General features: G+C 29.7%; 3 protein-coding genes across 3 annotated transcripts; 1 reads left to right on the top strand and 2 right to left on the bottom strand.

Moving 5' to 3' along the window:
- Positions 1 to 93: 93 nt before the first annotated feature.
- Positions 94 to 3,062, bottom strand: T551_01538 (uncharacterized protein; the record flags this gene model as incomplete). The annotated part of the gene is made up of 6 exons (XM_018373801.1): positions 94 to 732; positions 779 to 1,457; positions 1,503 to 2,430; positions 2,471 to 2,506; positions 2,549 to 2,695; positions 2,750 to 3,062. The coding sequence occupies 6 exons, from the start codon at positions 3,060 to 3,062 to the stop codon at positions 94 to 96; spliced, it is 2,742 nt and encodes a 913-aa protein (XP_018229976.1).
- Positions 3,063 to 4,221: 1,159 nt separating this feature from the next.
- T551_01539 (uncharacterized protein) lies at positions 4,222 to 5,887 on the top strand. The gene is made up of 6 exons (XM_018373802.1): positions 4,222 to 4,248; positions 4,292 to 4,477; positions 4,527 to 4,634; positions 4,677 to 4,919; positions 4,961 to 5,172; positions 5,217 to 5,887. The coding sequence occupies exons 3-6, from the start codon at positions 4,528 to 4,530 to the stop codon at positions 5,831 to 5,833; spliced, it is 1,179 nt and encodes a 392-aa protein (XP_018229977.1). The 5' UTR covers positions 4,222 to 4,248; positions 4,292 to 4,477; position 4,527; the 3' UTR covers positions 5,834 to 5,887.
- Positions 5,888 to 6,125: 238 nt separating this feature from the next.
- On the bottom strand, positions 6,126 to 13,929 carry T551_01540 (uncharacterized protein; the record flags this gene model as incomplete). The annotated part of the gene is made up of 21 exons (XM_018373803.1): positions 6,126 to 6,282; positions 6,327 to 6,598; positions 6,642 to 6,755; positions 6,805 to 7,300; positions 7,344 to 7,561; positions 7,600 to 8,931; positions 8,979 to 9,044; positions 9,091 to 10,113; positions 10,158 to 10,283; positions 10,323 to 10,440; positions 10,484 to 10,878; positions 10,919 to 11,209; positions 11,251 to 11,955; positions 11,996 to 12,172; positions 12,222 to 12,598; positions 12,670 to 12,777; positions 12,825 to 12,987; positions 13,030 to 13,216; positions 13,263 to 13,447; positions 13,494 to 13,637; positions 13,681 to 13,929. 21 exons carry the CDS (start codon positions 13,927 to 13,929, stop codon positions 6,126 to 6,128), a joined length of 6,903 nt encoding a protein of 2,300 aa, XP_018229978.1.
- Positions 13,930 to 14,011: the final 82 nt, after the last annotated feature.

The raw sequence follows: 14,011 nt of genomic DNA on the forward strand, positions 1-14,011 counted from the left end.
AAAAAAAGCCCCTAACAAAAAGAAATATATTAATATTTTAGCAATTCACATGTTTCTTAGTAGTTGTTTATGTATAAAGAAGGATATTGAGTCTTAATGAGAGGCGTAGTTAGTCCATGCGACATTTGAATGGTCTTGACGGTTTAATAAAGGCTGATATGGTCCATGATATCTAATGTTATGATTGCGAATAGAATATGTTGATGGAGGTGCAGTTGCTGTTGATTGTACTGGTGTATTTAGTGCTCCTGATGGTGCAGGGATTCCTGTAGTAGTGGGAGCACTTGAAGTGGCAGGCGTAGTGGATGTTCCTTGATAATGAGGCTGTTGTGATGATTGTGCTAAATGTGGAGGATATGTATGAGAGGATCCAGGATATATTGGTCGAATTGGGCTTTGTTGTTGGAAATTTTGTACTTGTAGATGATTTCCTTGATGAGACAGAGGATTAATTTTTTCATTGTTGTATTCAAGAGAATTAGTGGCAGTGGAAGTTTTTTGCTGCGAAGGCCACTGGGTTGTTTGGTTAGGACCCGAGCTTAGTGATTTAGGTCTGGAGTATTCTCGAGACTTGGCAATATTAGTAGGTCGTGTTATATCTGCACGATGCTCATTGAATTTCCCGCTTGGATCAGAACCAACATATGAATTTTCGTTATAGGGTCTAGGATAGTCATGTTGTGATTGACTATATACATCTTGTTTTGCATAATGATAATTTCCATAACCATACTATAAAACATTAAAAATAAGGTTAATACAATATATAACAAATTACTTGATTCATATAGTACGCTGCATAAGGATTGTAATATGGATGGATTGGGTAAGTTTGTGTTTGAGGGTAATGACCTTGTGTTGATGAATGATGCTGAGGAACAGTATTGGGATTAGTCGATACATGTTTAGGCATAACAGGGCCAGAAATATCTTGTTGAGAAGGAATAGTTGATCCTTCTGATACACACGTATTAAATCTAGATGACTGAATATATTCATTTGCAATATTAGATGCATCTCTATGCATAACGGTGTTGGATAATTGTCCACGAGGAAATGTTGAAGGATCATAATACCCTTGTGCAAAATGCGATCTTGGATCATCAGATCCATAAAAACCTTGATATTCACCATGAACAGAAAAATTTCTAAAATTTGAACCTTGGTCTTGAATTTGATTTGTGTAACCAGTGTACGAATTTTGATCAAATGACTCATATTGACCATGTTTCTGGTCAGGTACGGATAGTTGCTGATTAGGTCTGTTTAGATTCGGAGGAACTGTTGACATCCGATTTGGTAATGAATGTGGGTGTTGTATTGAGTTTGACGATTCTGGATACATTTTCTCGGATTGCCGTAATTCGTTTTGTTCTGAAGTTTCTGCAGACTGGGATCCTTGTAAAGTTGGGCCTACTGTATGAAAATTCATGGAAACACTTTGCGGCATGGAATTACTATGTAATTTATTAGAAAAAACATACTTTAAACATTCAACATACGATTCCTGTTTTAATTTTTCTCTATTTAAAAATAAGCCATTCTCTTGACCTGCAAGATTCAAACTTCCAAAGCGAACCTCAACTCTTTCTGAAATATTATTTGAATTTGGCATTACTACGGGGGCTTCTTGGTTTAAATGTCTATGATAAGAGCTTTTAGAAGAATGCGATTTATTAAACCCATGAAATCTTGCTGTATTATTATTTAATGATTGACTTGTAATGTTTACAGAATTTTTGAGATTTTTCGATGATACAATGTGTTCTATATTTTCTTTATTCATTGATTCTAGATTTGATGTAGTTAAGGGTGTCTTAGAAACAATAGGTACATGGTTAGCTCCATTTATAATTTCACGATCACTTTTTTCAGTTAATTTAGAGATAGAAAATGCATTGGTATAATTTTCATCTGATCTATATGATGTTCTTGAAACAGGTGAGATCTGCTGTTCTTGTGTATCCGGTGCTGATTCTTGTTTTAACAAAGATGCCCATGAAGGTTTAATTCCAGAAGAAACAACTTTCGTCCGAGGCTTTGAAACTGTTGAACTTTGAGATTCGAGATTAGAAATACAAAAAGACCCTGTTTCTCCCCATCCTGCTGTTGCTGATGATGCCTTGGTTGCAGCATCGCTCCATGCACTTACAGATCTGGAATCCTGATTAGCATGACTCAAATCCTCCCACGTAACATCTCTTGTTTCTTTTAAATCATATTCAATTGTTGTTTTATTAATCATATTTTTTTTTGCATTTTGACATGATTTTAGGGAATTTCTTGATTGTTGATATAAAGGCCATGACGACTTCATATTAGGATGAGACCCTGAGGGATCTAATGAATTTCTGTGACTTTCTGAATTTCTAGAAGCGTCCCAAGTTGATATAGAACCAGATCCTGCTTGACGATCTCGTCTTGAAATGCCTAAAATCATTTAGTTATTACTCTAAAAAAAAATACACACCATTTAAACGTTCACCCCCACGTCTTCTAGAGCTTTCTAATGATATTAGATGGTTTCAATAATATAAGGAATTCTTACCTTTATTTTTAATATTTTTAGGGTCTCGACCCTTGTCACGGGATGTTCTATCACCCCCTAGTGATAAAGTTGAATTTTGTAAAGATTCTTGCTTTTTTATTTTATCTTTTCCTCTTTTCTTCACTTCCCCCCATTTCCCTACACGTCCTAAAAGAAATGTTGTTAAAAAATATATGTTAAAAAAGCTTCCATTTATCTAACCTTCTGATATACGTGCCACTGCCATTTCAAAATCACCCGAGACCTCTTGAATCACATAAAGGATATCCTCTTCTGTCCAATCTGGAAACAACTCCTTACACGACGCAAGCTGTCGATGATATTGAGCTTTTAACTTTGCTGACTCTCCAAGTAAAGTTGATTGTGTCTCTTGAGGTGCCTCTTGGGGCGGCTTTTCCTCATCTTTCTGCACTGGACACAGCTCTGGAGTTACCTGATGATGTAATTTCTGTGAATGTGTTTCTTCGAACCCTCCTTTGTCTTGTTTTTCTCGTAGTTTCTGAACTTCTGTCATAAAAAAAGTACCTATTCTTCAAAGTGTCACATAAAACTAGTTAAAAGAATAAAATCTTTACATGTATAAACCCCTTCAGTATTTTGTTTCTACTTATTTTATTTAAAAATAAAGGACGGGTTATGAGAGAAGTTGTCTTTTTATTAAAATCATCGAAATCCGCGCTTTTAATGAACTTAAGATTTTTAAAAAAAAAAGTATAAAAAAAAAGTAAAAGCGTAATATCATTTATTTAGTATTAGTTTTTCCTCAAATGCATATTTATTCCTTGGATGAAAGATTAATCTAGTATAGATTCTATATTAATTGAAGAATAGCAACCCGATAAGATATACTTTTTCATTTTGTCTAGTCTTTTTTTGAACGGAAAAAACATGTTAAATATTATGTTAAATATTTATCCTTGTTCATTTTAAATTTCGTTCTTTTGCATCTACATTAAAATGTATTTGTTAATTAATATCTTTCTTTCCCATGTTTTTTCGTCCTAAATTCAACCTAGTCTCATAGAAATACCTTCTTAATATTAATATTGTGATTATTATAAGTTATTATAAAAAGATCAACTTATTTATTCTGTGCATATTTTTACTGAAAATACACTCTCAATATCGTTTTTTGATCATAAAAAGTCCTTGTTTGTATAATAAATAACACCCTTTATACATTTTTAAATATTCTATGTTCTACAATAATAAGTATACCGCGTTATTTGCTTCAATCTCTAGGAATCTTCTTCATAACAAACATATCCAAAAACCACTTGTTTTAAGGCGTTTTTTTTCCCTCAAAAAAAGATTGTACTTAAAAAAAAGCGTCTAATCACCACATGTACCTTCCACACAAATTTGTCTAATTTCTTACTAATCTTCATACGTTTTACTATTAAGATCAATGATCTCTCTTTCTTTGCTAATATTCACTCTAAAAATTCCCGGAAAAAAACACTCACTACTTGTATACCCATGTTTTTATTAAATAATACTTATATTCTTCTTTTTTATCTCTTTTTTATCCAATTGGACCCTTTAATGCGTTCTTCTAAAATTTAAGACGTTACTATTATTATCGTCGAGAACGTTCGCTTTAACTATAAAAAGGCGAACTTCCCCCGGTGATTTCATCAAAAAGACAAACAACTTTGAGCAGGTTTATAGGTTTGTAGGTGGGATTTAGGAAGGAAAAGGTCTGTAATTGATCATAAATATAGTATATTATGAATATTTTAGAAAAAATACAAGATGACAATGTTTCATCGTGCACTTCCGGAGTTTCAAGTGTCTCTGAGTGGAGATCGGGAAGGACAGTCAATAGAAGAGACTACACGGTGTGTCTGTGGGTTTCAGGATGTTCAGAGTGAAGAAATAGACTCTGGAAGTTTGTATATACAGTGTGATCATTGTTTGGTGTGGCAGGTGGGTGTGTAGTACTTATATTTTGGGATACTGATAAAGTTTTTGGTAGCATGGGTTTTGTGTGGGTTTTACGGATGAAAAAGAGATTCCAGATATTTATTATTGTGAAATATGTCGTCCTGATTTGCATCATATCATATATAAACAGAAAGCGTAGGCATTGTGTTCTCAATCTGAGGGTTTTGGCTAATAATGGAAGTCCTCCATCTTCAAAGTATCACCCGTTAGCGGAACATATGCAACCAGTTTCAAGATTGCGTTGTTTTTCTTCTAAAAAGCAGTGGATCATGAATTCTAAGGGTACTACGTATGAGACGCAATTGCCTACGTTTCTGGGAAAAGCAATTGAAAAAGCTCCTTCAGAGCCAATTGCAAGTGTTGAAAAAGAGCCACTAAGAAAGGGGAAAAGACGAAGAAACTCTGATCTTCCTGAATTATCTATGTATTTTTTTTATGAAGATAAACATTTCTTATAGTATATAGCAATTATGAAACAAAACGGATTCGAGCATTGTCAGTTTCTCCGAAAGCTTTATTAGATACCCAATGTAGTGATATGGGGGAAGAGCAATCTACTACCTCTGTGAAAAAACGAAAGAAAGAAACAAATACAGGAATTGATACACGTAATGTTTCTGCAAAAGGGCGTCAAAATGAAAAAAGTAAAGGAAAAACTAACGAAAAAAAGACTAAAAGTAGAATTCTTATTTTTAACATGATTTTTTTAATAGTTTATTAGGTATAGATGATAATTCGGATCTTATAACAAATTCTTCTAAATCAAAGCAAATATCATCAAAAACAAATACCCAGAATAATATGAATCGTCTTACTGAAACTGATCAGAAACCTCGTTCTAAAGCAAAACCAAAAAAGGTATTATCTAATGTACGATATCAGCATGATACTCGTCATACACTATTTCAAAAAGATTCTGAACAAACTTTTCCAAATGTATTAAATATTATTGATAAGCCTTCTCGTCCTCGGATTCCTCAAGCAAAGATAACTATGACAGAAATGAAAAAACGTGTAGCTGCTATTCTCGAATATATAGGCCGAACACAATTAGAAATGGCATCTGATCAAGAACATAGGAAAAGGCTATTTATTCCATTATTACAAAAAATAGATAAAGAAATTACAGATAAAAAAGAAAATCTTTTAGGAAATTTAGATAAGAAAAAAACAATAAATATATCTCAAGATAAAAATAATATAATCGAAAACTCTTCAGATGCAAATAGTGATATGTTTCATTATAATTTTGATAGTTTTGAGATGATGGATAACTTAACTAAACAATTGCTAGAATGGGAAGAAAAATTCGGGAGTTATAAAGACAAAAATTCATAAAAAATATTTTTGAATATCAAAATATGTATTATACAAAATGTCTGGTTTTATTAGGTTCATAATTATTATTTAATTCATGATAGTATAACTAATTAAAATTAGAAATTATAATGTATATTGGAAATTTATACTTAAATATTAATCCAAACGAAATTTTTATTAAAGTTTTGATTATATAATAAAAGGGTATGAGCAAGTATTGATATAGTAATTAGTATGGTATAGTTAGTGGAAATAAACACTGAGTAATATGATTCCTTTATATCCATTTTTTAACAAAACAAGTTGTTTTTTATAGAATACTTTCAGTTGAACGAGTATTATTTGTATCAGAACGAGATGGACTAGATTTAGAACTTAAGCTATTTAATGACTTTATGGTGTTATTTTTATTTATTATTGATGCAGTTTCAATCCTTGATTTTGCCTTTTCAAGTTCTTTTTCTAATCTTTGCATATTTAAGTTATTTTTTTTAAAAAAATCAAATAGTACCTTAATGACTTTTCTCTTTCATCTCTAGCTTCTCGTTCTGCACGACGTGCGGCTAGCTGGCTTGTGGATTCTGATGATTGTAATTCGTCTACTATTTTTTTTAGTTTTTGAATTTTTTCATTACTTTTAATTAATTCATTTTCAAGTCTCTCTTTGGTTCTATCGCGTTGAGATAATTCATATTGTAAATCTTTAATTGAGCGATCATTGAAACGCATTGTTTTATTTTCTTTATTTAACATCAAGTCCCTTTTAGATAATTCATCCTCTAGCTATTGAAATTAGTCTATTTGTAAACATTAATAGCTATCTAACTTCTTTTATTTTTTTTAAAAGAAAATCTTCATTTTCGTCATTTGAAGAATATAACTTGGTTTCCATATTTACAAGTTTTATCTGTAGTGACATTTTCTCTTTCTCCAATAGAGCCTAAATATATGCATTAATAAACCTGTTATAGTTTAACCTAAGAAAATACTTTTTCCTCATATAGTTTCATATTAGTTTCTCTTTCGATAGCTATTTCCTTTTGAACTTCATGAGCTAAATTTTCAGCCCTTTTCATTTTTTCTAATGCTAAATTTACTATATTTTCTTTTTCAGCAATTGCTGCTTTTAACAAGTTAACATCTTTTATAGAATTGGTTCTATCTGATATTCCCTGGCTTCTTTCTGCAACATTCAATTGTGATGAAATTTCATTTATTTTTAATTCTAATGCCTTTTTATCTTTTTGAAGTTGACTTTTTTCAACTTCTAATTCATCCATAGAAATTCTCATACTTCTTATTTGTGAAAAAAGAGAAATGACTTGTTCTTGAGTCTCCTGTTGTGCATCTATAGCTTCTTGATATGCCTTTGTCAAATCCTGAACAGAACTTTCGAGTCTAGTTTTTTCTCTTTCCCAAGAAGAATTATTTAATACTTCTGTATCCCAATTTAATTGTAATTTTTCAAGAGTTTCACGGAGTTGTCTTTTATAGTTAATTATAAATATATAATTGAAATAAAAAATACTTATTTTCACTGAGAACTTGTATAGAGTTTTCCCTTTCAATTTGAAGCTCATTAGAAATACCAGAAAGCTCTCGTTGATATTTTTTACGGGTCTGTTCTAAAAAATATTCTCTATCTTCAAGTTCTTTTTGTCTTCTTCCTTTATAAATTTCAAGTTCTTGTTCTACCCTTTGTCGAGACATATTTGTTTCTAATATTTCAACGGAACTATCTTCAATCTAACAAAATTAGATTTAGTTACTCTAGAGTAACATACTTTAGCTTCAAGTTCTCGAATCTGTTTTTGTAATGAGTGGAAATGCTCTTCCATTTCTTTTCTTTCTTCTAGCATTTTAGAGATAGTTTCTTCTGCATCTTTTAGTTGACTACGTGCAAATGTTTCCGACCTAGATGCTTTGATTACATTTATTTCAGCTGTTTCTAATTTATTAAAGTATTCTTCAGCTCTATTTTTATATAATGTTAGACTTTCAGAAAGTTCCGTAGAACGCTGATTTTCTATTTCAAAGCGCATTTGTATCTCTGCTAATTCACGAATAAGTTCAAGACGCTCCTCATTTTCATCTGAAAACTCATATTCTTTAAGTTTTTCTTGAAGAAGATAATATTCATGTTGTAAATTTGATTGAGATTTCCTTAGTTGCTCTACTTCTTTACGAGCAGATTCTAGTTCTACTAAAGTTTCTTTTTGCTCTAACAATAAAGATTTTCTAGACTCAGCAATAGAATTAAAACTTTCTTCAAGCTCTTCTAAAGATTTTGATTGAAAATCTTTGATTGTCATTATACCATTTTTTTGTATTTTTTCTAAAGTAATTAGTTGATCAGCATTATCATTTAATAATTCATGTAATCTATCATTTTCTCTTTTAAGTCTCTTCATGTCTAAACTACCATTTAATTGAGTTGAGTGGTAAAATTCTAATTTTGTTTCTAACTGTTTTTTTTGTTTTTCAGACATATCTAAGCGTGTTTCAAGAGACTCGATTTCACTTTCTAAGGCCTGTATTGTTCTTCTATCTAAATAAAAAGGTTCTTCGTTTTCTTTTCCATCAATTGTATGAGCATGTGCTTCATATTCTTTAATTAATCTATCTGTTTTAGTATTTTCAATTTTAGATGAAGTAAAAATATTCTTAGTTTCTTTCTGAAAAATTGATGATGAAAGTGTTGACTGATGTGAGGGTATTATAATAGGTTGCGATAGTTCATCTAATAAATTTTGGTGAGACTCCATATATTTTGCCTCTTGAGCAGAAAGTTCATTATTCCATTGTTTTCTTGCTTCATTAAATTGCTTTTCAATTAAAGTTTTACTTTCTTCTGATATTATTAGTGCGCTTTGTACTTTGTCCAGCTGTTTGGCTAATTTAGTTAATTTTTGAGTATCAATATCGGATTTATGATCAGGAGATATTACTTTATTAGACCTCAACGCTTCTTGAAAAGATAAAAGCTGTTTTCTACATTCCAAAATTTCTTTATGTGCATCTTGAAATCTTTTTTGAAATTTAATAGAATTATTATGGTTAATTATAGATTGTTGTTTTTCTGTTTGAAGAGAAGTTTTAGTTTCATTTAATTGAAGCTAAAAAAGTTACTTAATAATTTAATATATTTAAATAATATTCTTACTTTTAAATTGGCTACCATTTTTTCTGCAGATTTGGATATTTGATGTTCTCGTTCTAATTCATGTTCCTTTTAAAAGAATTAGCTATGCGAAAATAAACAAAAAAAAGCTTACAAGGTCTTCTGCTTCCATAGTAATTCTCTGTTTTTGTTTTTGCAACTCCTCTGTAAAAGCAATATTATCTTCATACTTAGATTTCCATAATTTAATTTCTGATTCAATAGAACTTTTTTCCTTTTTAATATCTTGAAGTTTTTCATTTACTATATCTACTATATGAGTTTGAAGTTTCAAAAGTTCTGAATTAGATGTTGTTAAATTTTTCTCTACCTGAAGTCTATTTTTTTGTTCAATGTCAACACGAGAAGTAAGATTTTGGACCTCTTGTTCAGAATGCTTTAAAGATCTTTGAAGATTAGTTTTTTCAGATTCAAGGTCTTCAATTTTTAATTTTAAAAGAGAAATATCTGATATGAGTTTTGTTTTTGCATTATTTGAATCTTCAAGATTGCTTATAGCTATGTTAGCTTTTGAAGTAATATCTGCAAGCTGTTGATTTAGACTAATTCTATTTTTTTCAATTTCATCTTGTGCTAATTCAGCATTAAGTGCTCTCCTTCTAAGAAGAGTTACTTCATTCATAATAGATTTTTTAGTTTTTTCAGATTCTGAATATTCTTCTGAAATCTTTTGGAAATCTTGTTTTAATTTTTGAAATTCTTCTTCTGTTTTTTCTTTATATTTAAAAAGATTTTGATTGTCAAGTTTTAATTTTGCAGTTTCGCTACTACTTTTTTCTATATAATCGATATTACTTTGTCTTTCAAGCTTAAGTTCTTCATGTACGGACTCTAACTCCTCTTTTAGCTCTAAAAGTTGTCGTTCAAGCATATTTTTAATATCATTAGCTTTTGCATCTTGAGACATTTTTTTATGCAATACATTTTGTGTTTCAATAGCATCATTTTCAGCTTTTTGTTTTGCTATTTTTAATTCTTGTATTTCTTTAGTAAGATTTATTATTTCGGATTTAAATGTATCATTTTTAACAGATGATGCTATTAATTCTTGCTTTAATTGATCCTTTTCAGAAATTAATTCTGAAATATCATTACGTAAATGAATTACTTCAGATTCCTAATATATTTTAAATAATTGAAATTATTACATAAAAAAAAAACCTTTTTCTGTATAAATGTTTCAAGACTAATAGTATTAGTTGACATTTCATTAAGTTGAATGGATAATTTTTCATTTTCTTTTTTGTACTTTTTTTCTTGTTCTTGAAGAAATTCATAATTTTTAAGCTAACAAAATTAACAAGAATAATAATTAAAATAGTATACTTTTTCTCTAAAAGATATCTCTATTTTTAAAGTTTCATCTTCAATTTTTTTATTAAATTGAGCAATTTTTAATTCTTTTTTTGATAAAGAAGTTTCTAAGCATTTGATACGAGATTCACTTTAAACATTTAGTATTAATTAAATAAAATATGAAAACAAACTATTTTTCAGCATCATTAGCAGATAAACATTTTTCGGAAAGAATATTATTTTTAGCTTCTAAGTCTCGTATATGATTTATTAAATCACGTTTTTCTTCTTCTAATTTTGAAATTAAAATACTACCGTTTTGCAGTTCAATTCTCCATTTTTCAGCTTGAATATCAACTTTCTTTTTAACTGCTAACAAGTCATCACATTGAGCTTCAAGGCGATCGAGATCTTCGATTGCATCTCTTAGCTGTTCAGATAGTTTAGCTTCTCTTTCTTGAGTTCGTTTTAGTATTTCTTCTTTGTCAAGAGCAAGAGCACGCTCATTTTGAAGAGTCTCTTCAAGTTTTAGTTTTTGTTCTTCTGCTGTTTGTTTTTCTAACAAAAGTTTTTTTTTCGTTAAAGCCTATTGTTTTAAATATCAATTAAGATCTTTCTTTAAATACCTCATTTTTAATTATTTTTGAAAGGTTTTCGATTTCTTCATTCTTTTTACGCAGTTGATCATCTATAAATGTAGCATTTAAGAGAGGTTTCATTTTAAAAAAAAGCTTCCACCATGGTGATTGACATAAATCTAAGTATATCATTAAATTCTTTTGAATAATACATGTTGCATTATATCTAAAAAATTTCTTAGAAATTATTTTTCTTTGAATGTATCCTTTGGAAATTGCTTGAAGTTGGGTAAAAATATTTTGCAAGCAGAAATCTCTGCGATCTTCAAGTTCTGCGAGCTATAAAATAAGTAATAAGAATAACAATTATATATTCTTACAATTCCTGCTTTAAAAAATACTTTTGAAAGACCAATTTTGTAATTAGATATATCTATATCTAATTTTTCAAGCATAAGTTTGACTGTTTTCCTTCCATCCATATAATCATTTGAAAGACAAGGAGTAAGAACTCCATAGCGTTGTCGGAACTCAGAAAACAAAAGTCGATTTGGAAATCCTGTTCTTGCAATTCTAATACCTTCAAGAACCCCATTACATCGAAGCTGATCTAATACAAGAGGACAGTTAAAAATAAAAGGTTTTTTAAATTGATTTGGTAAAATGCAACGAACAAAATGGGCTTGAGTAGATTCAAGTTGTTTTATCAAAGATGCTAGTTGTTCTTTGTGTCTTTGTGCAACTGTACGAAATAAACCTTTTTTAACTATAGTTTTTCTAGGTGATAGATCTATATCTTCAGAAAAATCCAAAAATAAATTTGCAATATATTTGTCGTTAGAATATGCTAAAATTCGTGCAATATTTTCATTTAAAGGATCTTTGTTTTTATCAAGCCAACCAGTAGTAGAATACTCAACATCTGCAGCATAATGTTTTAAAATAAAAGCTTCTCCTGAAAATTTCGACGGTTTATATTTAGGTGATTTATCTCTCCATATATAATCTAACTTTTCTGTAAAAGTTTTATCAGTACCTTTTGGAATAACGCATTCTTCATCTAAACAAGACAATACCCCAATAGGCTATGAAATTAATAAAAGCAAGTACAAAAATTAAACTCACGTTTGTCTTTTCGATTAAATCTATAGTTGGTTGTAAATCGTGGCCAAAATCTATAAACTTCCAGTCAATATTTTCCCTTGCATACTCTTCTTGTTCTAAAATAAACATATGATGGTTAAAAAATTGCTGCAACTTTTCATTTGTGTAATTTATACAAAGTTGCTCGAAACTATTTACCTATAATATATTCTTTAATTTATTTTACGATAAATTTAATAGTTATTACTTGAAAGATTTCAAATCCAGCGATATCAAGTACGCCTATAAAATGCATTTTTGTTGAATTTTTATCCATTGTACTGTTAATTTTTTCAACAAGATTCCCAAATGCTCTTTCGTAAAGAGACTTAGCCAAAGCTTCTAAAGAATATATAACTTGTTGAGATGATCTTGCATTTGCAACCCATTCTCTCCCTGCTTTTACTTTTGGACATAATAAGGCTTTTGTAAATTCTGAAACAGGTATGCCAAGTAAGTAGCATAAACGTTCTACCTGATCAAGATTCAAAAGTTTAGCTTGTTCGGATCTATCTGAAACAACTTTAAGATTTCCTAAATGGAGAATAGATGCTATTAATTTAAGAATATTATATTGTTCATCTTCTGAAAATTCCATAATAAAAAAGGATTCCTTTAAACGTTAGATCTAACTTTAATTTTAAATTAAAAAAAACTTGCCTTCAAAAGAGAAAAATTAAAAGCGTCATCTACACCATCTATAGATTTAGCACCATTTTTAAGAAAAACGAAATTATTGATCGAGTTTTCGAGAAATAGTTTTTCTATTGGAAAAGATTAGAAATTTAATAAAATTTATCATTCTCATAACTTTTTAATTCTTTAGATGCGCCTGCAAGAAGTTGATAGAATATATGATAATTTCTTTCAGAGGCATTTTGTTGAGTTACCCTAGACTTTTCTAAAAGATACCAGTCTATATTGGCACCTGATATTTGTCCTTTGCTATTAAATTCTATTCTTATAAATTTTCCCTGAAACGATTCATTATTTTATAACTTAATAAAACAACATACAAAACGTGATGAATTGTTATTTCGAATAGTTTGAGCATTTCCAAATGCTTCCAAAATATAATTTGCTTGGAGAATTTTCCGTTCTAGATTTTTTAAATTATGTTTGTTTGATTGTGAAGTTGCTACTGCTGTTAAATACTGAATAACTTTTTTCGTATTTTCGGTTTTCCCTGCTCCAGATTCGCCACTAATCACAGAATAAGCAATTTTTAAATACACAAGAAGGAATCAACGTTATGAGTATAGATTGGTTTTCACGCATTTCAAGCATATTATGGAATGCAAGATCAGTAATAGCATATATATGAGGTTTAGAATCACATCGTTTACTATTTCGATACATATTAATATAATCATCTGTGTAAATAGGAAGTGGCTTATAAGGATTTACTGCCACTAAAAATAGTCCTGAATACGTCTATCTCTATGAATATATATATGATTCATTTTTAATATAAACTCACATATATTAGTCGGCTAGAATATCTTAGATTCAAATTATTAACAACTGATGCTTCATTAAGGTAGGTTAATTCCGCCATATCATCAACTTTATCAAATTTTGGAGGATTTACTCTATCTACATCATTGATTTTGACTATACGATCCTAAATAACTTAATTTGACAAAATAGTAAAAAATGTAAGGTACTGAATCGTCCAAGCACCTAACATGAAGGCAATCCCCTTCTTCTTTGACCACCCATCCTTTAATAAACGCTTTTTCCACATCTTTCACCCAAACCCATTTTTTGTTTGAAAATTCGGCTTGTGCTGCTGCATCTTCAAGGTATGAATCCATAGATCGATGAATCTCTGGATTAATTGTCTTGATATTCGAATATATACTAGATTTTGAAAGTTTTCCATTGAATTGAAGTTGATCTCTTATTTCTTTCATTTAACTTTTAAAAAGAACAAAAAAAAAACCAAAAAATATTAAAAAAACGCCTTTTTAAACCAAAAAATATTAAAAACTCTTT

This window comes from Pneumocystis jirovecii, assembly GCF_001477535.1.
Source record: "Pneumocystis jirovecii RU7 chromosome Unknown supercont1.6, whole genome shotgun sequence".
Lineage (NCBI taxonomy): Eukaryota > Fungi > Ascomycota > Pneumocystomycetes > Pneumocystales > Pneumocystaceae > Pneumocystis > Pneumocystis jirovecii.